At 41.3% G+C, this 27,851-nt stretch overlaps 1 protein-coding gene and 1 long non-coding RNA gene across 8 annotated transcripts in view; one reads left to right on the forward strand and one right to left on the reverse strand.

The window, feature by feature from the left end:
- Nox3 (NADPH oxidase 3) overlaps positions 1-7,632 on the forward strand; it is a 564,487-nt gene extending 556,855 nt beyond the window's left edge. For 4 of the 5 annotated variants that reach the window (XM_070010781.1, XM_070010779.1, XM_070010782.1 and 1 more), the window contains one exon: positions 3,366-5,642. In XM_070010781.1, coding sequence (XP_069866882.1) covers positions 3,366-3,492 — 127 coding nt within the window. In that variant the 3' untranslated portion in view covers positions 3,493-5,642. Of the gene's footprint in view, positions 1-3,365; positions 5,643-7,573 lie in introns of those variants that run through there. The other variant, XM_070010780.1, reaches the window with a different exon arrangement.
- Positions 7,633-13,490: 5,858 nt separating this feature from the next.
- Positions 13,491-25,451, reverse strand: LOC138819331 (uncharacterized). 3 transcript variants are annotated; one of them, XR_011369403.1, is made up of 6 exons: positions 25,407-25,451; positions 21,333-21,394; positions 20,152-20,298; positions 17,658-17,815; positions 15,079-15,291; positions 13,491-13,640 (listed from the first exon to the last, which is right to left on the reverse strand). It is a non-coding gene; the product is annotated as an uncharacterized lncRNA (long non-coding RNA). The 3 variants fall into 3 exon arrangements; XR_011369402.1 differs by lacking the exon at positions 13,491-13,640 and adding an exon at positions 14,455-14,722; XR_011369401.1 differs by lacking the exon at positions 15,079-15,291.
- Between the last annotated feature and the right edge of the window lie 2,400 nt (positions 25,452-27,851).

Here is a 27,851-nt window from a genome sequence, read left to right on the forward strand (position 1 = left end):
GAGGAGGAGGAAGGGGGAGGAGGAGGTGAAGGGGGAGGAGGAGGAGGAGGAAGGGGGAGGGGGGGAGGGGGAGGAGGAAGGAGGAGGAGGAGGAACGTTACATAAAATGAAATGACATGATAAGTCATTTGGAGGTATCTCACATGAAAAACATTCACCAGGAAAGATTAACCAGAAATTGTGTCCATTGTCTGAAACAGAGTTTGTGGCTCTTTGTGCCTTCCTCCTAAGCTTCTATAAATCCACAGGAAGCTTCTGGGTATCGATTTTATTTGCAGAATGCACTCAGGGTATAAAGTAATTTGATTTTTTTTAAATGGGGTTTAGGGTTTGCCCCTACAGGGTTATAACTTACCAAGCATAAAAGCCAACACATAAAAACAAACATACAATTTAAAGAGTGGAGCTCAGGGCAGCAGAGCCTGGGAATGCAGCGAGGTGGTGAGATTACTCCTGGGCACACCCACACGCCCATAGATCTGCTGGGCTGAAATCTCCTGATGGGTGATATTTTGGATGTCTTTTATGCCTGGCATCGCTGAACTGTTTTTGAAAAATGCACCAAACCCACAGAGGAAAGCATCGTAGTTATTTAGCAAATAGAGGGAAGGACGGAGGATTTTTCTGTATTATTTATCAGTGCTAAAAATAATGCTGGGAGCATTCACCATCTTTGCAGCCATGTGAAACTCATTCCTCTCCCGTCAGAGTCAGAGCCCAGACCGATCAATGCCACGAGCTCTGTCCGGGCTGCAGCTCCTTGCACATGCCGGTTCTGCAGCCTGCAGGCCATAAACTGGAGGATAAATAGCACTTCAGGTTTTATACTTCTTTTGCTGAGAATCTTTTTTTTTTCTAATTCTAAGCTATCGTGGGTGATTAAATTTTATAGAAGAATTTTTTTTTCTTTATCAACCCCATTAGGATTCTGTTGCACTTCTCCATTGTAGCATAAAAGAATTTTTTTTAAAAAATTTAAATCTGCGAAATCTGGACCTTAACCACATTTGAATTTAAATCTGCTAAATCTGGACCTTAACCACATTGCTTGGACATTCAGCTCCATGGTTCACCAGATGCATTTGCCATGAGGAATCTCCACAGTAGAGATCACATATGTCGGAGAGGGTGAGCACGAGGGATGGACAGAGAGCTGTCGGGGCTGACCGTTGGCCACAGCTGAGAGTAAACAATGGAAGATCTTTGTGAGACGCTTTGGTGATTACCCAACCATGACAGTATGGACACTGTACTTGACCGTGCTGTGTAATGTCCCAGCTTCAAAGAGGCAGGGGAGCTGTGACCGGCTGGAGACACCGCGGTCTACCTGGCCGCCGGCAGTCAGAATCCTTTGAAATGGGGTCTTAAAGGCAGAGCATCAAAGAGCACCATCAGCTCCCGCAAACCGTGACTGTGGCTGCAAAGGAGAAAGCAGTCTTTGGCCTGATGGGAATGGCCCCGTGGCCATCTCTTTGGTGACATCCATGCTAATGGAAAAGTATCACCTCCATAGCAGTATCTTTGAACATGGACAACAAACACAAAGCAAAGGTGTAATTTTCCTCGCAGGGAAAGAGTCTCCCCTGACCCAGCTCTCATTCCCAATGCTTCAGGCCAGAGCTCAAGAGACAGTGCTCATCCCAGGAAGTCGATGAGGGCCTATGGGTTAAGACCCCGCTTTCTATCTCCTGCTCAGCTTCACCAAGCAGACAGAAACCGGCAGACATCACGTAGGATAAAGGCTCAAGCGAACCAAGATGGAGCTCCCCCAGGGGCCGGGCAGGAGGCCCAGGCAGGCCCGCATCTGGTTTCATCCTCACTGAGGTGTTATGAGGTACTCTCCACTTCTTTCATGAGTCAGTGGAGGCTTCAAGAAGATAATTAATGTGTCCAAAGTTACCCAGCAACCAAGCGGCAGAACCAGAGACACCCTTCACCGTTGCCTCTTGCTCCCTTAGACACCGGAAACTTGCTTCCAGTGGTGTTTTTCAGTAGGAAATAATTCTGCAAAGAAAAAAAAAAAGGATTTTCTCAGCCTTTGGCATGGGACTATGTCTGAAAACAGCCATTCAGAGAGTTCTTTTGGAGGCGGTTTGAGAGGTGATGGAATTATCAGCGTCTGCTCTGGGTATTATGATCTTAGGACCCACATTCCAGTGCAGCTATGATATACAACAGGAAACTGTGCTGTGGTAGAAGCCAAGGTGCGCTGGGCTGCGTGGCCCGTCCCAGCTAACTCCAGGTCTGAAGGGGACACAGACAGGCTGGTGGGCTGGTCCTGGACAGAAGAATTTCCTGGAGGCAGTGTTTTTCAACATATGGTTCCCAGGATCAGAGACCTCAATATCCATGGGGCTCCTTGCTAAATAGGCACTACTTGGATTTGAGCCAAGAATTCAACACGTTAACAATCGGCCTGGATGATTTTATTCAGAAGAAAGTTTTGAGAACTTTTTATCTAGACCAGAGAAACTAAATGCATCTATGCCAGAGACTGGAAAGGGATGCTACAAGGAATAGAAATGTTCACACAAGATATAAGGTCTCCGGCCTGACAGGACAGATGCATTCCCACTTCAAGGGACAAGCTAAACCCTGCACCAGTGCCACCGTGGCATTTGGATATATGCAGTGTCAGGATACAGTCACTGTATACCAAAATATCTCTCTGAAATTTCATAATTAGGGATGCCAATATTTGCACGATCACTTTTCAGCAATATCATTTTCCTTTTGTCCTAATTCTAACAGGAGAAACAAATCAGTTGCTATGCCTTTAGTATAAAATTTGATTATCTATTTTTTTAAAAAGGTAGAGTTGAAGAAGATGTGAGTAATAACTAGCTCTTTTAAAATCTTTCTGAATAAATTATCTCATTTTGCTGGCCATGGGATATTGGAAGTAATCCTAATCTTTTGTTTTATACATTCCCTAGTTAAGACCTACCTTTCAGGACTGAAGATAACAATCACCACAACCATTCGCTCATTCCTTCAGCAAAGGAATGTGTCACCAGTACACAGGTGCTGTTCCTGCTATCTGCTAGGGACCTTCTAGTTATTCTAGTCTTAGGTCTGAGGAGATGCTAATCAAGGTTACCTGTTGACACATCCAAGCAACACCTAACAATAGCAGACTCTTCCAGCCTCAAGCCATTTGGCTCCCCTAACTTGTAATTCTGAAATAACAGGATTCTGGTAACCTTGGAGAGAGTTTTGTGTGAAAGTGGGAAGAGAAAAAAGACAGAAGCAAGTAGATGAAGATATGCAAATGAGTAGCCTCTAACCTGATAGGACAATTCTCTTTTAGCTCTGGCTGGCCTCACCCTGGGTAACCCTCTCTCCTTTCTCTACCCCCTCTGCAGCAGTAACATCGGCGTGTTCTTCTGTGGCCCCAAAGCCTTGTCCAAGATACTTCAAAAGATGTGCTGCTTATATTCGTCAGCTGACCCCAGGGGTGTTCATTTTTATTACAACAAGGAAAGCTTCTAGACACCGCAGTCAACCCCCTGCATGGCGTAAGTGTCTGCAATTGTCCAGGTCAGGGCTCAGAAACTTTGACCCTCCAGAGGTAAACGGAACTCATCGGTTTCAGATCTCCATCTCAACCGCTCAACTCCGCTATGCATAGAGCCAACATAGCCACAAGCAAGAACATCAACAATTGAGTGTGACTGAGTTCTAATAAAACTTTTATCAGAAGGTCAATGTCATAGGATTGGGGGGAGGAGGTAGATTGCCATGAAACATTTCTCTTTATCCATTTAAAATGCAAAATCATACTGAGCTCCTGGAGCCATCCAAAATCAGGAGATAGGGCAGATTTTGGTCTACAGAATATTTCACAGATGACTTTGTTCTGATAGGGAAGATATCTGCCTGTGTAAAAATCTGCTCTAGACTGTTTTAGACTTAAGTCCTGTGTGCTCTTATCATCATCTATAAATCAGTGACGTCATCAACAAGGAGATCTTTCATAAAGAATCTTCACATAATCAAAAATGATCATGAAACCGGTCTGGGGAGGTGGCTCAGTGGTAGAGTGCTTGCCTTGCATGCATGAGGCCCTGGGTTCGATTCCTCAGCACCACAAAAGCAGAAAAAGCCGGAAGTGATGCTGTGGCTTAAGTGGTAGACCGTTTGCCTTGAGCTGAAGAGCTAAGGGACAGCGCCCAGGCCCAGATCATGAAACCATGCCTTCTTAGCTCTTGTCTGGTCCAAACAATACTAAGTTTTAATACTAACCCCTCTCAGGCTAGCATGTAGATTCCAGTCCTGCTGCTATTATTCCTGCCTTTCCAAATCTCCTTCCTTCACATTCGTTGTTAATGTGTTGACTAAATATGGCGGCGCTAACGGAAGCATGACTAGTGTTAGGAGAGACTGACTTCCTCAAATGTTGTATGCCTATACATAGAAAGTGAATACATACATGAAATAAGTAACAAACATGTTTGCTACCTTTCCTTCCCTCCTTCCCTTTCTTCATTGATTCCTGATTCCCTCTTTTAACAACTACTTTTCATTACTATCACATTCTAGCTTCCCATCATCTTAACACTTGAACCTCAGCGTCTGCCCCATAGAACAAGTAAGATTTTCTTTTCTTTCCTGTCGAATACATCTTTTATAGCATGTGGTTGCCCGAGTATGTTTCACAACCTTATAGTTTTCTCTAGTGGTTTTGATTAATGTGTTTAAATTTTACTTTCTAATATTTCAACTTTAGCCACACATACCAATACCAATACATAAGCTTAGTTAAACATTCAGACCTAATCAAATCTCTTACGCTGGTTTCCAATCAAGTTATTGACTTGGAAAAACTTCCAGAAATTTCTGTGACTGCCTGGAAATATCAGTGTCTAGCCAGGGATCATTTAATGACAGCCAGTCACTGAAAACAGATATCACACCATACTTCCTTCGCTTTGAAATAACACTCCATATACAATGGAAAGGCATCTACTGCAATTAAAATACATTGTGGTTTTCAAATGCTTCTTATCTTTGTGGACTGTCATTCTGTCATACAAGAGAATTAAGTTGGTCTGACATAATATGCTTTTACAAAATCAGGCAGCCACTTCTGTTCTTCCAAATATTTCTAAATCTTGAACTGATCACATATTTCACATAGTCATCCTACATTGATATCAATTATATAATTTCTAAAGTGTATTTTGAAATATGCTGAAAGCAAAAATTGGATATGTACAGTGACATCTCAAAAATTATTTCTATTACCTCTGCACTGGAATTTCTCATTATCTTTAACTATTGTTTGATGCATATTATTCAAACTCCACAACTTTGGAGTTCTTTTTATTTTTTATCTGCTTATTAGTTTGGGTTTTTCTCTTCTTTTTTTTTTTTTTTACCTTTACTGAGGTTTGAACTTAGGACTTCAGGTGTTAGGTGAATCAACAAATCATTAGATTAAACCACACCTCCAGCAAACTCTAATTTTAATTTGCCTAATCACTACATGTAATTATTTCTTTATTTAAATTTGACTCAGCCTTTATAACTAGAAATTTCTGCAGTCAAATCTAACCTTTAACTAGAAAATGAAATGTATTAAAGGTTTTTATCCTTTGGTTATATTTAATTATTACTTTTCTTTCCCTGTGTATTTGAAAATAAATATACTCTGATCATCTCATTTTTGTCTGTCTGATAGAATAAAACTTGTCTAATAAAATAAAAATTTATTTTGAAACTTCTTTCTCAGCCTTTGGGGATGCTATTTAAGGTTTTTTGTTTTGGTTTTTGGTGGTGGTTGTACTGATGTATGACTTTAGGGCCTTGAACTTTGTATGTGTGTGTGTGTGTGTGTGTGTGTGTGTGTGTGTGTGTGTGTGTGTGTGTGTGTGTGTGTGTGTGTGTGTGTGCTCGCACGGGTGCGTGCAGTTCTGGGGCTTGAACTTGGGGCCTGGGTACTGTCTTTGAGCTTTTTTACTCAAGCTTAGTGCTCTACCACTTGAACCCACAGCTCCACTTCTGGCTTTTTGGTGGTTAAGTATCTCATGGACTCTTCTGCTCAGGCTGACCTTGAACAGCAATCCTCAGATCTCAGCCTCCTGAGTAGCTAGGATTACAGGCACGAGCCACTGGTGTTGACAATCCTTGCAATTTGGGGCAGGAAATTTATCACTTAGGACATACCTTCAACTCTTTGCATTTGGACTTTTTTTTGTTTTACCTCTTTTTAAATGATTTTTATTAAAGTAGTTGTACAAAGGAGTTGCAATATGACATGCTTGGATTTTTGAACTATTTTTTTGTTTTGTTTTTTAGATAGAGTCTCCCCGTATTTGGGACTGTGAAGGGAAGGGATTTGCCTGAGGCTGACCAGGGAAGACATTTACCTACCTACAGCCTCCATGTAGCTTGGGGCTTTGTTAAGATATGATCTTATAAACTCCTGACCCAACCTGGCTTCAGACTGTGATACTTCTAAGCTCTGCCGCCTAGGTAACTGGGATTAGCAAATGTGACGTTACACGTAGCCCACTCAACCTTTAGGACTGCTTTCCAGCATTCTATGACAGTGCCATTTGTCCATGCATATACTGACATATATGCGTGTCAGTAAATAAAATGCAGCAATAACTAAATCAGAAATATGTGTAAAAAGGAAATTGTTCATTGTCATTCACAACAGAAACAAAAATATAGCAGACCTACAAATCTATTGAACAAAAATTATCAAGATGACCTAAAAAAATGAGAAAATGAGTGACATTTTCAAACAAGCAGGAGTATCAGTCTCCTCAATGTGAATATGAAGCATGCTAACTATATCAGTTTGGCCTAAGGTAGCCATCAAAAGGAAATTCTTAAATAAAAAAAAAGCCAAAGTGTGATGGAAGAAAGAAAGAAAGAAATGGAAACAAAGGAAAGAAAAAGAGAAAAGGGGTGGGGGGAGAGGAGGAAAGGAGAGATCAGAAGAGAGGAGATGAGAAGGGAAAGTCATGTCCCAAAGAATCATCTTGAAATAAAAGGCCCCAGCCAGATGAAAAAAAATGGACATAGCTACAAGAGACCACAATGTAACCAAATGCTGAGACCAAAAGCCCCGTTTAAAAACTGCTGAGAGAACACAAATATCAAAGAAGTTTTTACTTACGAAAGTAGTATTCAAAAGTGCAAGCATGCCCAGTTGTGGTGGCTCACACTTGTAATCCTAGTTACTCAGGAAGCAGGGAGTCAAAGAATCGGGATTGAAAGCCAGCTTGGCCTCAAAAATATTTGGAAGAACCCATCTCAATCAGTACAAAGTAGGTTGTAGTAGTACAGTCCTGTCATCATAGCTATTAAGGAAGCATAAATAGGAGGATCATAGTACAGGCTGGTTTGGGCATCAGTGCAGGACCCAATTTAAAAAAAAAAATAAAGCCAAAAGGGTTGGGTGTGTGGCTCAAGTGGTAGACCACCTGTCTGACAATCAAGAAGCCCTGAGCTGGAAGCCGTGTACTGCCAAAAAAATAAAAATAAATTAAGGCCCAATATAGATATTTACCAAGAAAATAAAACAAAAATCTCTCTTTCTCTGTAATAACTACCATAGGATATGCATACACCGTGGAAATTCAACTAATGGAATGCAGTGAGCTGTGAAGAGCACAGGAACGGAAAACTGTTCTGTCGAAAATCTCTGAACACTGACTGCAAAAGAAAAGGAAGGTGGGCATTGGAAAGGAAAGTTTTCCAAAGTAAAACACGGGATGAAGGAAATGTGCAGGAGGAAAATATGACACTGGAAGGCCAGCATCTAAGGGCTTCCCATTCGTGAAAGGAAAGAAGAACTATGGAAGGTAGCCTTTTACACTCTGGAAGTAAATTAAAAGAGGTAGCCTTAAATAGCTCATTGCTCACCCCGCCCCATTCTAGATAATTGCGCCATTCTTGAGTTTTCATTGAACCTAAGTTTCTAATTTTTCAGATAGGCAAGCGGTTTGAACAAGTTCTCACAAGTGTTCAGCCCTTTTCTCTAATTCATATTTGAGGGTAGTCTGTAATCGTTTTGTTTTTTTACCCGATTGGTGTTTGACTAGATCCAGAGTTCTTGGACCAAATTTTCTTCTGCTCAGACCTTGAGGATGAGTGTTTTCTGTCAGGACAATTGCTGTACTGAAATATGAGGTCAAGTTCACCCTCTCTCCTTTGTAACTAAATTGCTTTCTTGGATGGGATAACCAAATAATTCTTCTTTTTTATCTTTGAAATTGAAAACTTTTGGATATTGGATATTTCACATAAATTTTTCCTCTATTACAGTGTGAACTTGGAACCTTTTTTTTCTTCACTTCAAGAAATTTTTTGCATCTTAGGTCTTTATAAGCACATTTCAATTATTTTTACTGGATCCTTTACCATTTTTTCCCATTTTACTTATCTTTCCAGCTGTTGTAATATTTTTGTCTCTTTTGTTTCCATGCTCATTCTTCCTAATTTATTACTGGCCCAAAAATCTCTTTCTGCAATCCCTGGAGCCAGATGTATTTTGAAATTCAAAATAATTTCATATGTTAACAAATAACAAATGCATATTCCATGTTGCATAATATTCCCAGTATGATCTGGGCAGTATTAAAAGCATTAATATTGTGTCAGTGAATACTAGAAATATGAATATTCAAGTTAAGTTGAATAAACAAAAATTATAAATAACCTCACATCTGTTCAAAGCCCAAAATTATGCAATCAGATGAGTTATAAGATAAAAAATACTCTCAGTTTTCATAGTTTCTTGGGTTTGGGGATTTCAGAAGAGGGATTTGGACTTGAAATTTGGCTCTCAGTAGCTTCTATTCTGTTCCTTCCTGTTTACAGATTTTAAATTAGCTATGTGAAGATGATGCTTTGAGATTGCTTTACTGCTGGAGACCTGTCATGTCCCTTTGGATCTCTCTGTAAGTATTGTTTATTTTGTTCTGTTTGGTTGTAATACTTTCCTCCCTCCCTCCCGCCTCCCCTCCCTCTTTCTCCTTCTTCTCCTGCTCTTCTTCCTCCTCCTCCTTTCTTCTTTTCTCTCTCTCTCCCTGTAGCTTATTAAGTTAATGTTCTCAACAATTCCTCCATAACAAGAAGGGATAATGAGAAATTACCTGGCTTGTGATTTCTACCAGGTTGAGTTACTTTGTTTCTCTCTGCATGGTCTTTGTGGGTTTGTTGTTGTTGTTGTTGTTTTGTGGCCTCTTTTCATAGTTGCTTTGAATTCCTGCTTCTTCTCACTTCCTATTAGTCAACTTTGCCCAGGCATTTTATTGGTTCTTTTATATTGTGAATAAATTGTGAGCTGTTTCTCCCCACCATCTACAAGACCATGTCGTCCCACCTCTTTCTCAACATGGTTCTCTTGCTCACTCTCTCTCTTCCTTCTCCACCTCCTTTTATAGTTTTATTGAGATATAATCCACATACCACAAAATTAACCCATTAAAAGCTTACCATTCAACCATTCTGGTATATTCACAGAGTTAAGTAACTTTTGTGACAGTCATTTCTACAACACCTTTATCTTCTCAAGAAGAAAGCCCCTTCTCTGTTAGTAGTCACACCCCACTTTCCCCACTGTCCCCAGCCTAGGAAACTCCACTCTGCTTCCGGTCTCTGTTGGTTGTCCTATTCGGGAGATAGCATGTAAATGGAATTGTACAATATGTGGTCATTTATGGCAATCTTACTTCACTTCCTGTAATACCCTCATGACATCAATAGCATAGCAAGTACTTGCAATTTATTTCTTCATTTTTATCAAACAATATTCTCCTGTATAAAGATGCCACATTTTATGTTCTCTAGTTATTAATGGATGGGCATTGAGTTGTGTCTATATTAGAGCCATTATGTTTTCTTGTGGAAGTAGAGATAGAACCCAGGATCTTACATATACTAGGCAAGCACTGTGTCCCTGAGCTACATCCCAGCCATGGGGCCATTTTGAATGATGATTCTTCAAAACATTCTGCTTGGACCAGATTTTGGCCTGAGTACTTCATATTGTAGCCACCTTTCTGTGTTTTGCTCAGAAAAAGGAACATGGTATAGAACAAGTAGGAAGTGAAGAGTAGATGGTTATTAGATTTCCTGAGCCCTTCTCCATTCTCTACCTGATATCTTGGTTCCCTCCAGCTAATTGGGCCGGGGGAGAAAATATAAATGCATCTCCCTGTAGATTCACTGCCAGACTTTGATTCCCTTTGTCAATTAAATGTGAGGCTCCGATTCTTCCGTTCCAACAGAGAATAGACTGTTCCCGCCAACAATGAGGTCTATTTCCAAGGTCCACATAACCTCCATCCAAGATCCCAAATGTAACTCCTTTGTATTCTGAGCTGGCATTGAAATGGGCGGCCAACTCTCTATTTTGGAAACAATGCCTTCTTTTGACTTCTGTGCCATCGCCATCTCCGTGCTTTTCTCCCAGTCTCCCGTGGCCAATTTGAAAGTGCTGCCCTGTCTTAGAACTTGCTCACAGGTCATCTTCTCTTCTCTCCCCTTGAACAATATCACACAGTCTTGTGGCTTCAAACATCATCTGTTCACAGATTAAAGTTATAGCATAGACTTCTCCCTTTTTTTTTTTTTTTTTTGCAGTCTGATACATCGACTGGCTTACATCACCTTGGGAAGTGGAATAAGCATCTCAGACTTAAACATAGCCACTTTGCAATCTTACTATTCATTAGGTTCATCTCACTTCATTCATGCCCATATCATCTACCAAAGTGCATGAGCTAGAACTATTAAAAATGTCATTTCTGGGTCCTTTTGATCCTCATCTCTCACTTCCAACCCTGTCCCTGGCCACTGTCTCATCGTTGCATTTGTTTCATCTCTTCTGGGAAACATTTCAGCAACCATGGACTATACAGTGGAAATTTTAGGATAATACCATTGCTTATGTCTTACAGAATGTCAGGCAAACTGCAGTCTATTCAGGAAAAAGTCAGCCACTGGCATGAATCAAGTCCTACTCACCACACTAACCAAAAGACCCTTCTCCAAGATGGAGAGACCGTGCTTGAGTATGTAACAAGGTCACCAAATTACCAAATAATCTTGAGTCTCTTGGTATGCACCTACTAGCTATTAATATGCTAAATATTTTCTGTCTTTTTATATGCTTCAATTAAATTCTTCTCCTTATTAATTTGCCTAAGAAAATCTGCAGCTATCCAAGTTGCTTTCTCCCAGTTCTTCTTCCCAAACTGATCAAAGAAATGCTGTTTTAAGAATTCTGTCAACTTCAAACACCTGCAAATTAAGATAAAAACTCCTGATTGGTCTCCAAGACAACAGCTTGATAATAATGCCATCTCAATATAGTAATTCAATGAAGCGAACCCCCAATTCAGAAAAAGAACACCATTGTTACATATTTATATAATAATCATGAGTTGCACTTTCCATGTCCCCAGCCAATGTACCTCAAAAGTCAAATGCACCAAGGCAAGAGCTGGTAGCTCACACCTATAATCCTAGCTATTCAGGAGGCTGAGATCTGAGGATCACAGTTTGAAGCCAGTTCTCACAGGAAAGTCCATGAACTCTTATCTACAATTAACCAGCAAAAAAAGCTGGAAGTGGAACTGTGACTCAAGTGGTAGAACACTAACCTTGAGCACAAAAGCTTAGGTATAGCTCCCAAGCCCTGAGTCCAAACCCCAGCACCAGCACACAAAAAGAAATCCAATGTACCTCTTAAAAATTGCTTACAGTATAAGAATAGTATTAAGAATGCAAGGTGCAAATAAATAATTCTAAAAAAATAATATCTCAGACCTTCACAAGGAAAATGATGAAACAATTCATCATTTCCATCCCTGCTACCATGAGCTATAAGTTCTTTTCTATTCCCCATCCTCCCTCTGCCCCCAAAGGCAGTGGAGACCTCAGCCATTTCTATCCTATACTCAGGAAACACCTGCAGGAGCTGGAGAGAGTGTGCATCTATTGCAGAAATGAAGGGCAGGATTCTTAAATCCTGGGTGGACAGCATGTGCTCAACCCAAGCCAACAGAGCCAATGATTTGAGACTTGAACTCTAGCAAGCAGGATTTTCCGAGATTCAGATGGGCCGCTGGGTTACACACAAGTGGAACATACCAAAATAGCACTGCAAAGCCTTTGAAAGCTAAAATGGTATTTGAGCCACAAGCCACAAAAGCAAGCCAGGATATGTATTCTGAACCTACACCTGCTAACTGCCGGCAAAAATAGAAGATCTAAATAAGAGTAATGTTTTACTCAAAATGTACATAGAATTCAGTTTATTTTTGTCTTACAAAGAGCTAGAAAACCTTAGCTAGAATAAGAAAGCCAACATCAAGATGACACAAATAAATATTGGACAAAGAGTTTGAAAGTGATTAAAAAATTCTAGCTGATGTACTGTCATCCTGAGATTAAGAGGCGTTTGGTGATTCCAGGCCCACCTGGACAAAAAAGTCCACCAGTCTCCACCTCCACAAAGGGAAATGGGACACAGTGGCGATACTCTGATTCCAGCAACTACTAAAGGCTAGAGTAGGTAGATTGTATATGATAGGTGGAAAGCAAGATCCTCACCTGAAAACAGACCGTGAAAGACAGAGCTGGACACGTGGCTAAGTGCTGGCCTGGCCAGTGTGAAGACCTGAGTTCAAACTATATACAAATACACATACACACACACACACACACACACACACACACACACACACACACACACACACACACACACACACACACACCAACAGAAAGAAAGAACTTACTCCATAGGCCCATGGTAAGTAGATTCATGCCCCCTCCATACACAGAAGATGTCCATGTCCTGAACCCTAGAACCTGTGATAGGTGAGCTCACCCAAAGCAGAGAGGGCTTGACATTCCAGACGAAGTCAGAGCTGCTGTGAGCACCATTTATCGCCGTTTATGTCGTGTAAATCTACCCTGCAAGTTATAGGTGAATTTTTATACACTGAGTTTCCTGGAAGCAAGGACAAAGGAAGCCTGGATTTTCTCTCAATGAGGGGTGTCTTTTTTTTTTTTTTGGCCTGTTGTGGGGCCTGAACTCTGGACCTGGGTGCTGCCCCTCAGTTCTTCAACTCAAGGTGAGCGCTCTACCACTTGAGCCACAGCGCCACTTCTGGCTTTCTCTGCTTATGGAGTGCTGAGGAATTGAGCCCAGAGCCTCATGCATGCAAGGCAAGCATCCTACCACTGAGCCACCTTCCCAGCCCCCATGAGGGATGTCTTAAGACTTTCCAGAAGCCTACAGTGAAAAAGATTCAGATTGTCTTCACCTGTCCTATTCCTATTGTCCCTCAACACACAGAAAGTAGGGGAAGGAGCCATGCATACACAACTCTCAATCATTCTGGGATTCAGGTTTGTAGGAGGATTGCTCCTAATACTCCAATCCATGAAGCTATTCTTTGCTAGTACTCATACATTGGGCACAGTCACACCATATTAAGTGCTGAAGCATTTACTCTGCTTCTGTTATTTATTTCCTTTGGACGTCAGGGTAGATGTGAGAGTGCGGGGCTTCTCGAGGAGATGGGCAGTGCCCAGCAAGATGCAGCGAGCGGAAAGCGCACACGCTGGGTCCAGGGTGGAATGCGGCTTCATCATCAGGTTGCCACGGGCTGCAGGGACAGCAGTGTAAAGGTGGTGAGCAAGTCAGAGCAGTAAGACAAGCAAGCCCGGCTCTCGGGAGCAGAAGTCCACAGGTGCCCATGGGCATCGCAGCTCCGAGAGCGGGAGATGGAGCTGTTTAAAGAGTGTCCATCTGTTGTCTGAACCTCTCCAGGGGCCCAGAAACAGCAAAGGCTTCTGGGGAATGGGAAGGCCTGGTCCAGCTGTGTGCTCAGCTGAGTGGGAGAGGACAGCCAGCCATGGCTCCTCTTCTACCTGTTCTTCTGTCTTGTTACCTCACCCACCTGTTCCTGACCCTGACACCCATTACCTGTACTCTCCCCATCGGGAGCGCTGCAAATTCGCCCTTGGTACTGAGAAAGAATCTCACAGTAAAGCCATTCTACTGGCTTCTGAAAATGGCGCGTCTTTGTTTTAAAATTGCTTAAGTTTTTGAAATGCCTCCCCCCATCCTGCGTGATTAATGTGGTGTGAACATCAAAGCAACAGAGTGAAGGCAGAATTACAGCCGGTGCCAGTTCACCTAGAGGTATTTATCTTTCCTTCCCTCCCTCCTTTCCTTTTTTTACCCTCAGCCTGTGCTGAGCCTGAGGGTAAACTGACACTTTCTTTTTTTTAAAATAAATTAAGCATCTGTGTGTGTGTGTGTGTGTGTGTGTGTGTGTGTGTGTGTGTGTGTGTGTGTGTGTGTGTGAAGAACCTTGAAGGGAAGGGAATGAGCAATGTCTGCAGCCTCCAATACCAGCTGCTGTGGTAGGAAAGAAAAAGGTGACAATTTCCCACAGATTCAGAATGATTGTTTTAATGGGGCTGTGGCAGAGGTAACGAGCACAAAGATATTGTGCTGCCAGGAAAAGCAGGCCCTGCCTTCCCCCAGCCTCGCTCTACACGATGTAACATTTAGCTTCTGGCTTAACTTGGCATCTCTTCCTTGCTTTGATTTATTCTTGTCTTTGCAAATCACAGAGGTATGTTACAGGAGATGCATTTGGAGCTTGTTGTTATAGTTCATCAAGGAGCAAGGCTGTTATTCCCACCAGAGGACAACTTTGGGCATATCAAGGTGAGTCACCTAGAGTAAAAGGAAAGGAATTTAAAACAAGAAGAAAAAGAGGAAGAAGGAGGAAGAGGAAGAGGAGAAAGAAGAAGAAGGGGTGAGGGGAGAAAGAGGAGGGGAAAGATGTGATGCTGGGATGAAATGATATTTACCTTGGGGCTGGGAAGGTGGCTCAGTGGTAGAGTGCTTGCCTTGCATGCATGAGGCCCTGGGTTCAATTCCATAAGCAGGAAAAGCCAGAAGTGGCGCTGTGGCTCAAGTGGTAGAGTGCTAGCTTTGAGCAAAAGAAGCTCAGGGATAGTGCCCAGGCCCTGAGTTCAAGTATCAGGACTGGCAAAAAAAAAAAAAGCCATGTAGGAAATTATATTTACCTTGATTGAACACTCTTTTATTGTGTCCATCATTTAGGTGAGAATGGAAGGGATAACTCGAGCTTCTGGGCTGGCAGGGAGTACGGCTGAGCACACCACCACCACAATACTGTAAGTGCATAGGTGACGACCGTGTTATTGTGTTCATGAACAAAAGCATTATGCTCCATAAAGGAAATGAAAAATATCTTCATGTGTTTGCTCCGTCAGCTCCTTTAGAAAAAAAAAAAAAAACGCTCGAAGGTATGGAACAGCAACGTGTGACCCAAATGCAAAACGTAAAAGAGGGCGGCAGGCGTATCTGCTGTGGAAGTTGCGTGCCATCAGCAGCGGGGAAACGCTGACCACACGGAGGTGCTCAGGGGGCCATTATTGGAACTCCAGCCTCAGTATTCCCTAAAGGTGAGTTATGACTACTCTACCATGGAGGGTAAAGTGTATAAACAGCCGTGCTGTCCGCAAGAATCTTGCCGTCAAAATGGGCAGAGAAAGCAAATGTGGAAAAGACATTAGAATAGCAGGGGAGAAAAAAATCAGATGAGTTGCTGAAATGGTCATGTGTGTATATATAGTACATATGTACTATATACAATATACTATATGATATATAGTACATAGTATATATATTTGTCTCTGCCCCTCCCTGTGGCGCTCCCTGTGACCCCTCAGGTATCCTCACTAACAGTTCAAATTCAAGTTTGTCATTGGCTCCACGGTGCCCAGTGAGAACCAGTCCTGGGCACTGCGGTACAAAGGAGAACAAAGAAAATCATATTTCTGATCTTTTGTTATGGGCTAGAACCAGGCCTTACATTTCACCTATTCTTTCATTTGATTCGCCTAAGTCCCACCAAAGCAGCGATTTTGTAGACGTTCTATTTATCCTCTTAGAGGGGGGTTGACAAATAAAGGAAATCATTAATTTATCCATCCTTATACTTGTGAGGCAAGAATCATGACCCTGACTAGGAAACCAAGATACCAGAAGACTGACTCATTTGCCCAACCACATGATTCATCTCTGCAATGGCTCCATTCCAGGGGATAGAGACAAAGGTTAAATGACACCCCAGGAGACTATCAGACGGCTGTAGGAGGGATATTATGAAGGATAGTTCTGTCTCTTCAAAAGCGAATATCTAAGCCAATCATGATAGTTTCAGGTTGTAAACCCAGCTACTTGAAAAGTGGAGAGAGGGAGACAGAAGAGATAGAACTACCTGATATCCAGCCACAGGGAGGAGCAGAAACAGAAGGGCCATAGTCCAGGCCAGCAGGGCATAAAGGGAGACCCTACCTACCTCATAAGTAACCTACACAAAAGGGTCCTGTAGAGTGGCTACAATAGAGTACCTGCTTCTCAAGCATGACAATGCCCACAGCTGGGCAGAGGGACAATGTTATGATTTTCTTCTAAAAGCAATATCAGTGTTTTTCTATATTAAAAGATATTTAAGAAAAATTATAACCTAACGTGACATTCAATTTGATTCTGGCGTAAGCAAATGAGCTATAAAGGCCATTCATTGGGGGGAATTGAGGGATTTTGATTATAGCTGGGTATTAGATTTTGTCAAGAATGATAATGACTGTACAATTGTGTGGTAAATGTCCTTTTTTTTTTAGAAGAAGGTACATATGGAAACATTTAGGAGAATAATGGCATTGTATCTGTAACTGGGTTTAAAACACTTCTACCAAAAAGAAAAATAAAAGAGATATACAAATATGGCAGATTGTCACTAGTTATTAGATGCAGTTGATGCGTCTATGGATAATTCTTACTCCAATTTTCCACTTTTCTGTCATAAGAAAATTTAAAAGAATGATGTGTGTTATCGGAATTCTTGCCACAGTAACTGCCTATTAATATTGGACCTGAGTGACGATCTCTGTGCTCAACACAGAGAACACAACTTCTCAGGAGTTGACCAGTGAACTGTGCTATGGAAGAGAGAGGAAGAGACAAGAGAGGAAGAGACCAGGAGGATCCTGACCTGGGGAAGGAAGAGGGCGAGGTGAGAGATAGCTGTCCAATCTCTCTTCACTCATTTACTCTCTTCTGAGACTTGAGCCTTGCTTTGCCATATTGAGACTGGAGCTGGGCAGCTCAACCCTGGCCTATGAGAGACAGACGCTCACATGCACGTTCCACATGCTACGACTGCATGGCGAGCCTGCGGTGCTGCCTGTGGTAGTTGGGCACACGGGTCCACAGAAAATGGAAGTTTAGCCCGACACTGGAGGCTTACCTCTGTCATCCTAGCTACTCAGGAGGCTGAGATCTGAGGATCCAGGTTCAAAGCCAGCCTGGGGAAGGAATATCCTTTTCCTTGAGACTCTTATCTCAAATTAACCACCAAAAAAAAAAGTCAGAAGTAGAGCTGTGGTTCAAGTGGTAGAGTGCTAGCCTTCAGCAAATCAGCATGGGAGTGTGCCCTGGGTCCGAGTGTAAGCCCTGGGACTGGCACAAAACAAACAACTACCACAAAAGTAGAAGTACACATGGTCACTTATAATCCGTATCCTCCAGTGTCAAAATAAACAGCCGTGTCTTGCTCCCCTCTATTCTACTTTACCATTTAAAGTTCGCCTGGAGTGGGGGCACAGTACGGTCCACTTCCTTATACCTCAGGAGCAAATGTCTGAAATGGTCTATTGAGGTGGGCGCCTTCCCAGGTCCTGCCTGTGGACAGATTCCGTCCCGACCCATGCAGACATGAATGCCTGGACGTACCTGCATTTTAGGAAAGCACATTTGATTTAGGATTTCTGTTCTGTGTGGTGTTTGAAAATAAACTAAGTAGGGCATCATTACAAACCAGGTTTCTAGAACTGTTTGCGAAGGGGGCTGGCAAAGGAGTTTCAGGTCATCCTATCCATGGACGAGTGCAATGCACCCTGATGGATGCTGCTCCTTCTAGCATTCTGCACGTCTCGCCCGGCCCCGCCCATCCCCCCAAGTCTCCGTGTTCATCTACCTACGTTGAATATGACTCTATTCTCTCACCTTTCCTCTTCCTAGAGACCTCCCCCACTCCTGAGAACATATCTCCACTTCCCAGTATTCACTTAGTTCAACTGTAAGTGATTTGTTTGGAGGAGTTACACCATTTCAATCCTCTCCTGTGAAACCTTACTTCAGACAAGATGTTTACGTAATATGCATATAACCTAGTATATATTTTCATAGACATAGAACTGGGTGTTAGATGAGTCTTAGTGTTAACAAATTTTCAAGTTGGAAGTCATTCTGACCTAAGTTCTGGAAGCTTCCTATATGTAGTATCAGTGGGTAGCATGTAGAATGAATGGGTAGCAGACAGCCAGGAGAGGGTCCAAAGTCCAGACTCAGAAAGTCAAAAGTAAGCAGCCAGGGGTGTAGAGATGTGCAGGCCATCACCATGGCAGACAAGTGAAGACGGAAGCGAGGCTCACCACTGTGAGTTTCAAAAGCGCCACTGGAGTCCTGCAGTTCACCGTGGGACAGAGGCTGACCGCCACACACCAGGCACTCCAGGTGTGGGAGACATGGTGCAAAAGGAGCCCATGTTCCCCATTTTAATTATTTCATCCTCATGGAGTGTCTTAATCATAGTTCTCAAATTAATCATCTCATTTCTACCAACAGAAATCCCGGAGCCAATTGTAAATGGAATCCCATTGAATGTAAGTGTGATTTCTTCTGTATTTTCCTTGTGTTCAATGAAAAAAAAATACAAAGAAATGAAATATTATAGATTGGGTAATTTAAAATGAGCAGAAATCTATAGGATCACAGTTCCGGAGACTGAGATGGTCAAGACCTAGAGGCTGATACCTGGTAAGAACCGGCTGTTCCCACATCCCATGGCTGTAGAAAATGGAGAGCAGACAGTAAGAGGAGAGATGTTCCTTATGTAATGTTGCTAATTTTACCAAGGAGACTAAGTCTTCTTGACCTAATCATCTTCCAAGGTCAATACTCCAGTGACCGTCACACAGCAATTAAGTATCAGAAAGAGTTTGGGTGGAGGCAAACATCCAAACCACAGGAACACTTTGCTTCACATCTAAGTGTCATGTCCCAGAAATGACATGTACCAAATATCGAAACGGGGGTGTATCATCGTTTCTCATACAGACTATACAGACTCTGCATGTTATAATGTCTTGAAGATCAACCACAGAAAAGTCTTTGTTTGTCCACTGCAGAAACTTAAGATCTAGGTAGTCCAACTCCCTTGGCTAAAGTCATAGAGCCAGAATAAAAGTTCAAATCTCTTAAAACTTATTTCAGAGCTGTTTTCACCATGCCAATGGAGAAAAAAATATATATCTAAATAGTGAGAATGGAGATTGGATTTTATTTAGACTCCAACTCCTAAGAGGATTCTAGAGTCATCTTTCTCCATCTAAACCTCTGCCAAACAAGAGATGCTGCTGAACAGGGAAAGTGGGTTTATGAGATGAGAGTCGTTAGGTTATCTCATAAATAGGCTGTGTGGACCCCATTCCATGTGCTCAAGCATCTGTCATAATCCATGGTCATGTCCATCCAACAGATGGCTGGTGTCAGGGAGGGCAAATTGCTAACAACTCTATGAAGTCAGTTTGAATTTTCCTTGAGCAAAATTTAAGTTATAAGGCAAGTGACTTTAGTCCAAACTCCTGAAGTAAATTCTTTGAAGGATTTTAGAGATAAGCAGATTCCCAGGGTCTGAAAATATAGACAAGTTGAAAGAAGAGATTTGTAGATTTGTCAAGAACCAGAATATGTTTGGGGATAAATAGAGCCTATGTAGAGAGAAAGTAGGCTGCCATCTGAGGTAAAATAGCACCAAGCTGTTAAAAGATATTTTTTGAGTTTCACAAAGTTTAAAATTAAGAAATGAATGGAAGAAAGTAGTTAAAACAATATACAAGGCTATTCAAGATGGACACAAAGCCATCAGAAAAGGGATAGAACACATATCTGAAATCAACAAGGGTAATAAAATAAGAATGCCCTAATCTAAGAACTAATAGATGGGAGAGATGGTAAGAGACCACTCCATTATGCGAAACTGTGTCAAATAAACATTAAAGACTTACCAGACCAAATGGCCATATGGAAGCACTTGGCGATGATCAAGGGCTGTCATATAATTAGCATGTATGGAACCAGCTAGTCTCTTGCTGCCAAACAGAAAGACTGCAGAGGAAGAATGTGGTGTATATAGTCTTCATATTTTAGGACATCTTAAACAAAAACAAGTTGCAAAAATTTGAGGGAAAAGAAAATATGGTATAATCACAGTCATACTTAAAGACCTAAATCAAAGAGTAGTAAACTATAACATATATAGTGTATATATACACACATATATGCACACACACTTATGTCCCATATTATGTCAGTATTATATAGATATATAAATATATTAGGGATATATGGGCCCTAATTTAGAGAAAGAAAATGATGCAAAAAATAACATCAGTATAAAAAGTAAGAAAATTGAAACAATAACTGAAAGTTCAAGAATTTCATAAAATGCATTTTGGAAACCTAGGAAAACTGTAAGCTATGATGCAAAAATAACTTCAACAAAAAAATAACAACAAAACTGTATTCTTTTTTAAGTGAAGTTTAAGAAGAAAAGATATTGTTTTAATGAGCAATATAATAAAAGCAAATGTGGGGGGGCTGGGAAGGTAGCTCAGCGGTAGAGTGCATGCCTTGCAAGCATGAGGCCCTGGGTTCGATTCCTCAGCACCACATAAACAGAAAAAGCCGGAAGTGGCGCTGTGGCTCCATTGGTAGAGCGCTAGCCTTGAGCTGAAGAGCTGAGGGACAGCGCCCAGACCCAGAGTTCAGGCCCCATGACCGGCAAAAAAAAAAAAAAAAAAGCAAATGTGGCCAAATGAAAAAAAAAAAAAAAAAAAAAAAAAACAGAAGAAATACCATACTAGAAGAACAGATATAAGTAAAAAATACATAAGGCTAAAAAAAAAGAATTGGTGAACATTTCTAAGCAACCAATTCCAGTTATAAAATCTTTATCATCATTAAAAAAAATCTTTATCAGAAGCCTAGAAGACAGAAAGACAGCAAGAGAATCAATAAGACCAATTGATTGATGGTCAGGATATAAAAAAAGTCATGCAGGTCTGTAGAGGAGATTGCAGAATGAATCCGTTTATAAAGGAAAGCATTAGTGACATTGTCGTTTGTAAATTAACTTTTGAAGGAGATCAGTCACAGGTCCAAAATCAAATAGCAATAAATAAGCTACCTGTTCTGGGTTGAGTCAGCAAGTGTTCTGTCACAATTTGCTCTCCCAAAATTGAATAGTCTCTGGAAAGAAATGAGCATCACCCAAGAGCTTAGAAGAAACTCAATGGTGACATTTTGGATCCACTGAAACTTGTAGAGAAAAAACAAATCAATGGAATGAAATGCTGGCAAACTGCAATGGGACCGAGTGGATGAGTGGAGTCCAAGGCTGATGATAATCACTATCAATCTCTGAAGGGGAGACTATGTTCTCTTTTTTGCATATTTTATTAGCACATGTGGATTGCTCCCTAGTAGATTTTGTGTTTTACATGGGTTTTAGGGGGGGAGGGGTTGGTATTTTGTGTGTGCCAATCTTGGAGCTGGTACTTGGGCCCTGGACACTGTCCCTGAAGTTTTTCACTCAAGGCTAGTGCTCTACCACTTGAACTACAGTTTCATTCCTGACTTTTGGGTGGTTAATTGGAAATAAGAGTACCATAGACTTTCCTGCCCCCAGCTGGCTTCCAACGGTGATCCTCATATCTTACCCTCCTGAGAAGCTAGGATGACAGGCATGATCCACCAGTGCCCAGCTCCATAATAGTTTGAAAGAAGTATATGAGAAATGAGAATTTAGCAAGTCTCTTCTGGCTTAGATAAAATTCCATGAACATTTATGCACATTATATAAAATTTCTAATTACAAAAGCAATGGCTCCTGTAATCCTAGCTGCTCAGGGGTCTGAGATCTGAGAATCAAGGTTCAACGCCTGCCCAGTCAGGGAATGTCCAGGAGACTATCTACCATTAACCAGAAAAACAAAAGCAGGAAAGGGAACTGTGATTCAAATGGAACAGCACCAATCTTGAGTGAAAAGAGACATTGTCCTGGCCCTGAGTTCAAACCCAAGTACCAGCAGTTAAAAAAAGAAAGAAAAAGCACAGCAATGCTTGGTCTTTGTAGAAAAGATGGAAAACACAGAGAAGTCCAAGAATAAAATCAGAGTCATCAGTAATCTCCCTAACCAGAGATACTCACTTTTAATATTCTTCCCATGCATTACTCAGAGCCAAATGTGAAATTCTGTTAGCTATATTATTTTAGAACAGAATCGACATTGGCTCCAAAAGAGGAGAGAAGGTCAAGGAGACATATTTGTTCAGTTATTCAAACTCATAGATGGATGCCAAGATGTAACAAGAGACTGTTTATAACAAAATCCTCAGGATCACACAGGACGCTAAGTTCTTTCAATAATGAAATATTGTGCCACTGATGCAGAGGAAACTGTGAAAATTTCACAAGACTACATATGGGACCAGGAAACTGGCAGATGTAATTCCTTATAGGCACGTGGAAGAGAATGCACACAAGGAAGTGTGCATTATACCCATTACCCTGGGAGAGGATGGATTCCCAGGCTCTAGTCACGTGTGGAACACAGAACACCCTGTCCGTGTAAGCAAAGAAACAGAAATTAAATATTAAAGCAATAAAAAATATGTAAGCATTGACCAACATATAACATGTACCAGTGGTCAATGGGATACTGTCAAGTAGATTGATTAGTTCACATTTGGAAAGTACATTGAAGATAAAAATTGCCCCCCAGAAAGGGAGAAAAATATAGTCCTTCTGCTGTAGAACCAATACCTCATTTGTCCTAACTTAATAGACCAAGAAGCAAGTCAACTAACAATTAAGATGACAATGGTGCCCAGGTGGAGATACAAAAGGACTTTTGCCCATGGAAGGCTGAGCCCAGCATGGCCTGGCTTGGGGATTTGGGGTTAATTATGCTTTTGCCAAGTGTTGGTGAAGTCACAATGGTGGACTGCAATAGCCTAACATTCTTTCTGCTGTCCAATTCCCAATACTGTCTTCCCTGAAAATGACGCAAGGCCCTTGCGGGAGCTGGCGGCTTGGGGGAAAGTTAAGTCTGTATAAGTAAGTCTTCCTAGTTTCTTCCAACTCTGGTTTAGATTTTCTTAAAATGAGGTCTTGGCTAGCCTTGCTGGATAGACGGCACTCTACTCTTTAACAATATTGAACAATCCAGACATTCTTGAGCATGACAAGGGCCAGAATTTGGGACAAAGTGCTCAGCCCAGCCAGAACAGAGAGGACATCCTTGAAGAAGCATGTCCTGGGGTGCAAGGAGAGGAATAAAGCATAAAGGACACTTCCCTGGGGGACGTCAAGGGTCTCTGGCTCTGAGACCCTTCTCTACAGAGTCTGTATCATTGTACTTTCATGTCCAACAAGCTCACTGCTTTACTTCTCTTCACTACTCTTCTGCCTCTTAATTCTAAGACCAGTACCCCTAGACAGCATCTGATGTTCCAGAAGGATCTGTGAAAATGAATAGTCTTGCCTCACCAGTCACAGAGTAGAATCTCATCCTCCCTCACTGGGGGGTACCAGTGTGGAATTAACAAGGTCAGTGGGAAGCCCTATTGCAATAGCTCTCACATCAAATGATGCTCTGTGGGAAATACCTCTCTGAGCCGTCAACCCAGTAAAGAAGAGGAGAGGAGGAGGACGACGGCGATGAGGATGAGGACAAGGATGAAGACGAGGATGAGGAAGAGGAAGAAGAGCCAGGAGCACTGTCTGCTGAAGGGTAAGCTGCAGGACATGCAGAGGACACCAGCCCCCCTGGGCAGGCAGAAGCTCAGACTTCCGGGTTCCTGTCCCCTGGGGGCCTGTCTGTGGATTTTCTTCAGGATGGAGGGGTCTCGGGAAGCTTCCTCCTCCTGCCTCTGCCTCGGTCACCTCGTCCACACTTGAGGAAAAATTAAGGTATGTGACCGTGAATGTGAAAAGTTGAGTAGGTCACTCCACCATGGAGTCACTTTCCATGTTTTGAAGACGAGTGTAAGCAGCTATCAACTGCATACAGGCTAAAAAGGAAGACTCCACGTGCCTGTCATCCCTAAACCAAGTTGGCAGGACAGGAGCTCAAAGCCAGCACCTCTTTTGCTGCTGTAGGGAAGGCAGAAGCAGAGGGTGTGTCCTTCCTCGACAATGGTTAAAACCTCCAAATCATGCTACTCTTTAAAGTACCAAGTGAGAATAAAAGAAGTAAGAAAGGGAAAAAAGAAATCATTATAAGGGGGAAAGATGGGTCTATTGGAAAACTTGAAAAAGAATAAGGAAAGGAGTGAGGAAAAGATCAGAGACAGAAAAGAAGTTCTGAGAGGACGAAAAGAGAGAGAAACAGAGAGCAGAGACAGGGCAACTTGAAAAGAAATAGGAGAATGTATGAAAAATCACTGACTTCCCTGAGCACAAGAAGAAAAAAGCAATGCCAAATAAAAGGCCAAAGAAGAAAAGCAGAAAAATGAAAGAGCTATCAAAAAAAAAGGGAAAATGCCACAGAGAGATAAAACAGATTATCGTAAAATGGGGGGAGGGGATCCTCTAAGCAATTTTTATTTCGTTAGCAAAGGAAGAATATGAATTCAAGAGGAAAGGCGACACAAGGAAAGAGTGAACAGTCATACATGAAATTGTCTGCTACCCCAGAAGAGACCAAGGAATACAGGAGACAACTGACAGCAGCAAAGGAAAATGTTTCAGCTAGAAATTTTCAACAGCTCAATTAAGTTAACAGCCTTATTGTGAACATCATCCTTAATTTTTTTATATAAAAAGCATTTACTCAACATTGAGCCAGGGAACATAGGACCACCTGAAGAGGAACTAAGACAAACCAGGAAGAAAACAACCAGTTAACCTGGCATAAAAGCTCCAGGACACATGAGCTAGTTTTCCCTCTGCCACCCAGCCTGAGCAAGGCCTCTGAAAACCCTTGTAGAATGAATGAATCAGGAAATGAGTGAGTGAATGAGCAAATGAATAAATCTATGGAATTTTTATCAACATTCACTCATCTATCTTGGGATTGTGAAGATATAGGACCATTCCCTGTATCCCAACACCTACACCAACCCCCCTAGAAAGTCTTTCTTCTCTTTCTGCAGAACTTTGGTCTACTAACAAAAGATCCATCCCAGTGCTACCCCAGAATGAGGGGAAGAAGAAATGGGAAAAACTTTTCAATTCCAAGTACTTACTTGAACATACCTTGTTTTGTCCCTGACATGCAGTGTAATCTTCCTCCTCAGATAGTCACCCCTGGAAAGTCTAAAGGTAATTGTAATGATTCCAGAAAGGCAGGACAAAGGTCATGGCAGTAAACCCAGCATGGCTTAACACAAACATCTCCTGACACTTGAATAAGAGATTTGGGAGCCCCTCTCTACATGATCTCTACAATACAATAAAATACATTTTCTAAAGGGATTAGGACTATTACCTTTTTTAAAAAAGATATTTGGCAATCACTTAGCTTTCTTCACTGTTGATGTCTTTGAAGAGATGAAATGATGGCTGAACTTTAAAATTTGAAAACAAAAAAAGAGCCCTGAAGATGAAAAGCAGGATGTTCTCTCTCTCTTTCTCTCCCTCTCTCCCTCACACACACACACACACACACACACACACACACACACACACACACACACACACGCACACACGCATGCACGCACACGCACAATTGTACTACAACAGTCAACAATGAGAATTTTCAGCTACCTAAATTCCCTCAATATAAACCCCAAGACTCTCTACTTATTTTGATCATGTTTGTAATAAAATTGACTTTCTCACTACCAAAATCTAGCACTAAATTTCATGTGTCTTTCCTCTGCGAGGGATGCCTTTTAAGGTAAATCTTGTGGCAAATTTAACAGGATACTGGGCAATAATTCTAAAAGATTAAATGTACATCGATCTCAGCTTAAAAGAACACAACTACAAAAGATGATTTCAGAATGCAGTTTGAATTGTAGAAAGGGGTCCTCTAAAACCTGAGGAAATTTCCATCTGCTTGCCAAGAACCAGAGATGCAAGACTAAGAAGTATGGCCAGGCTTCAGGAGAAGCAAATCAGAGCCAGACAGATACATTTTCATGTCAGCCCAGAGATTTTCAAGTTGCATATTAAGTGTAGCACATTTAAATAAATGCATTTAAAATCATGACACTGTAAGCTGTGCTTCATTTTAAATTGTCAAGAAGCCCATTAGATAAATAACATAGTCTTATCCTTTTAAAAAATATATCTAACTGGAAAACATATTTGAAGTCAGATTTGGAAGACTTACTCACCTTAATAGAGTTCTTGAAGGTTGTCGGAGATATTAATCAGGATTTTATTTAGAATTACTAGATTTTTGTCCATTTCTGCTTTCTTCAGATCTGAAATAATCCAGGCATTGAAAGAGCTAGTGAGATATTATTACAGCTTTTGCCTTTAAAAAGTCAAAATATTAATATCTGTTCTGGAGTGACTGCAGTTATTTGATTTCTTTAATATGATTCATTGTTTTCTAAGCTTGTGTTCCTAGAAATGGAAATTATTATTCTCTCCAACTGAGCAGAATTTTAACTCAGACTCAAACAAATCAGGATTGTAGAATCAGAAATTAAGATCATTTATCAAAGAGGAAGATAATAGAAATTTCTCAGGAGTAGAAGGAACCTTGGCAATCATCAGAGGCGCTTAAAAAACACATGTCAATTTGAAAATCTTACCAATAATGAAAAAACTGAAAAACTTGAAAATTCATATCAGTTGTTTGTGAACACATCCTAATCACTATGTTCAGCAATTTCTGATTGAGTAGGAACAGTCTCATCTGCAATACAGGAAGAAGAGGAGCCAAGCAATAATACAGACATGAGCCAGAATAAGTATTTGCTGTGTAAGTTTGCAGCCTGAAGTCATGTTTAAAAGGTCATCGTCCCCTTAGGGTGGATGGAGCCTCTTAGCCACTTGAGTCACACACAACATTTCTGAAACCAAGAGAACCTTTCCTTACCAAATTTCTAAGACTTCCACCTTTGATGATACAGACAAAACATCTACCCCTGAGGAGTCAGAAGATCCTGTCTCCAGACCCGATTCTCCCAGGAGATGGTAGTTATCTTAGCTCACCGCTGGATAGAATGAAGGATGCTACAGAATCTTCTAAGGGCTCTTTCTCCACTAAATTCTACACATTCATTTTACTCATTATTCAGTTAGTATAAGGCTCCATGCTTCCTCTATCATTTTTTTAATTGAAACATAAATAAGTCAGAACATCTATCCATTTATCCATGCTAAAACTCCGGGCAGGCAAACTATCTTTGCATTGATTGTTTATATTTTTCATTTACCTTTGTTCCCCTAGGAAGCCATCCCTGATAGTGTCATCCCTGATTTGTGTCATGATTGGAACATGCCAACAAATGTGAAAATATGACTTGAAACTCAACTTTTCCAAACAAGGAACTGAAGATTGTGCCAGCCTTGAATCTACATAGACACCTGCTTATTTGCACAGCCCAGCTCACAGGAAGTGCTAATCAATCATTTTCCGTGTGTCAAATTATCCAACCAGAAAACCATTACTTATTTCACCAAAAATAAATAAATTTGTTTTTCATTGCTGCTAGATTAGTTACATCTCATCTCCCTGGTTCT

Source organism: Dipodomys merriami, unplaced genomic scaffold (assembly GCF_024711535.1).
Source record: "Dipodomys merriami isolate MVZ:Mamm:240054 unplaced genomic scaffold, mDipMer1.0.p SCAF_8, whole genome shotgun sequence".
Taxonomy (NCBI): Eukaryota; Metazoa; Chordata; class Mammalia; order Rodentia; family Heteromyidae; genus Dipodomys; species Dipodomys merriami.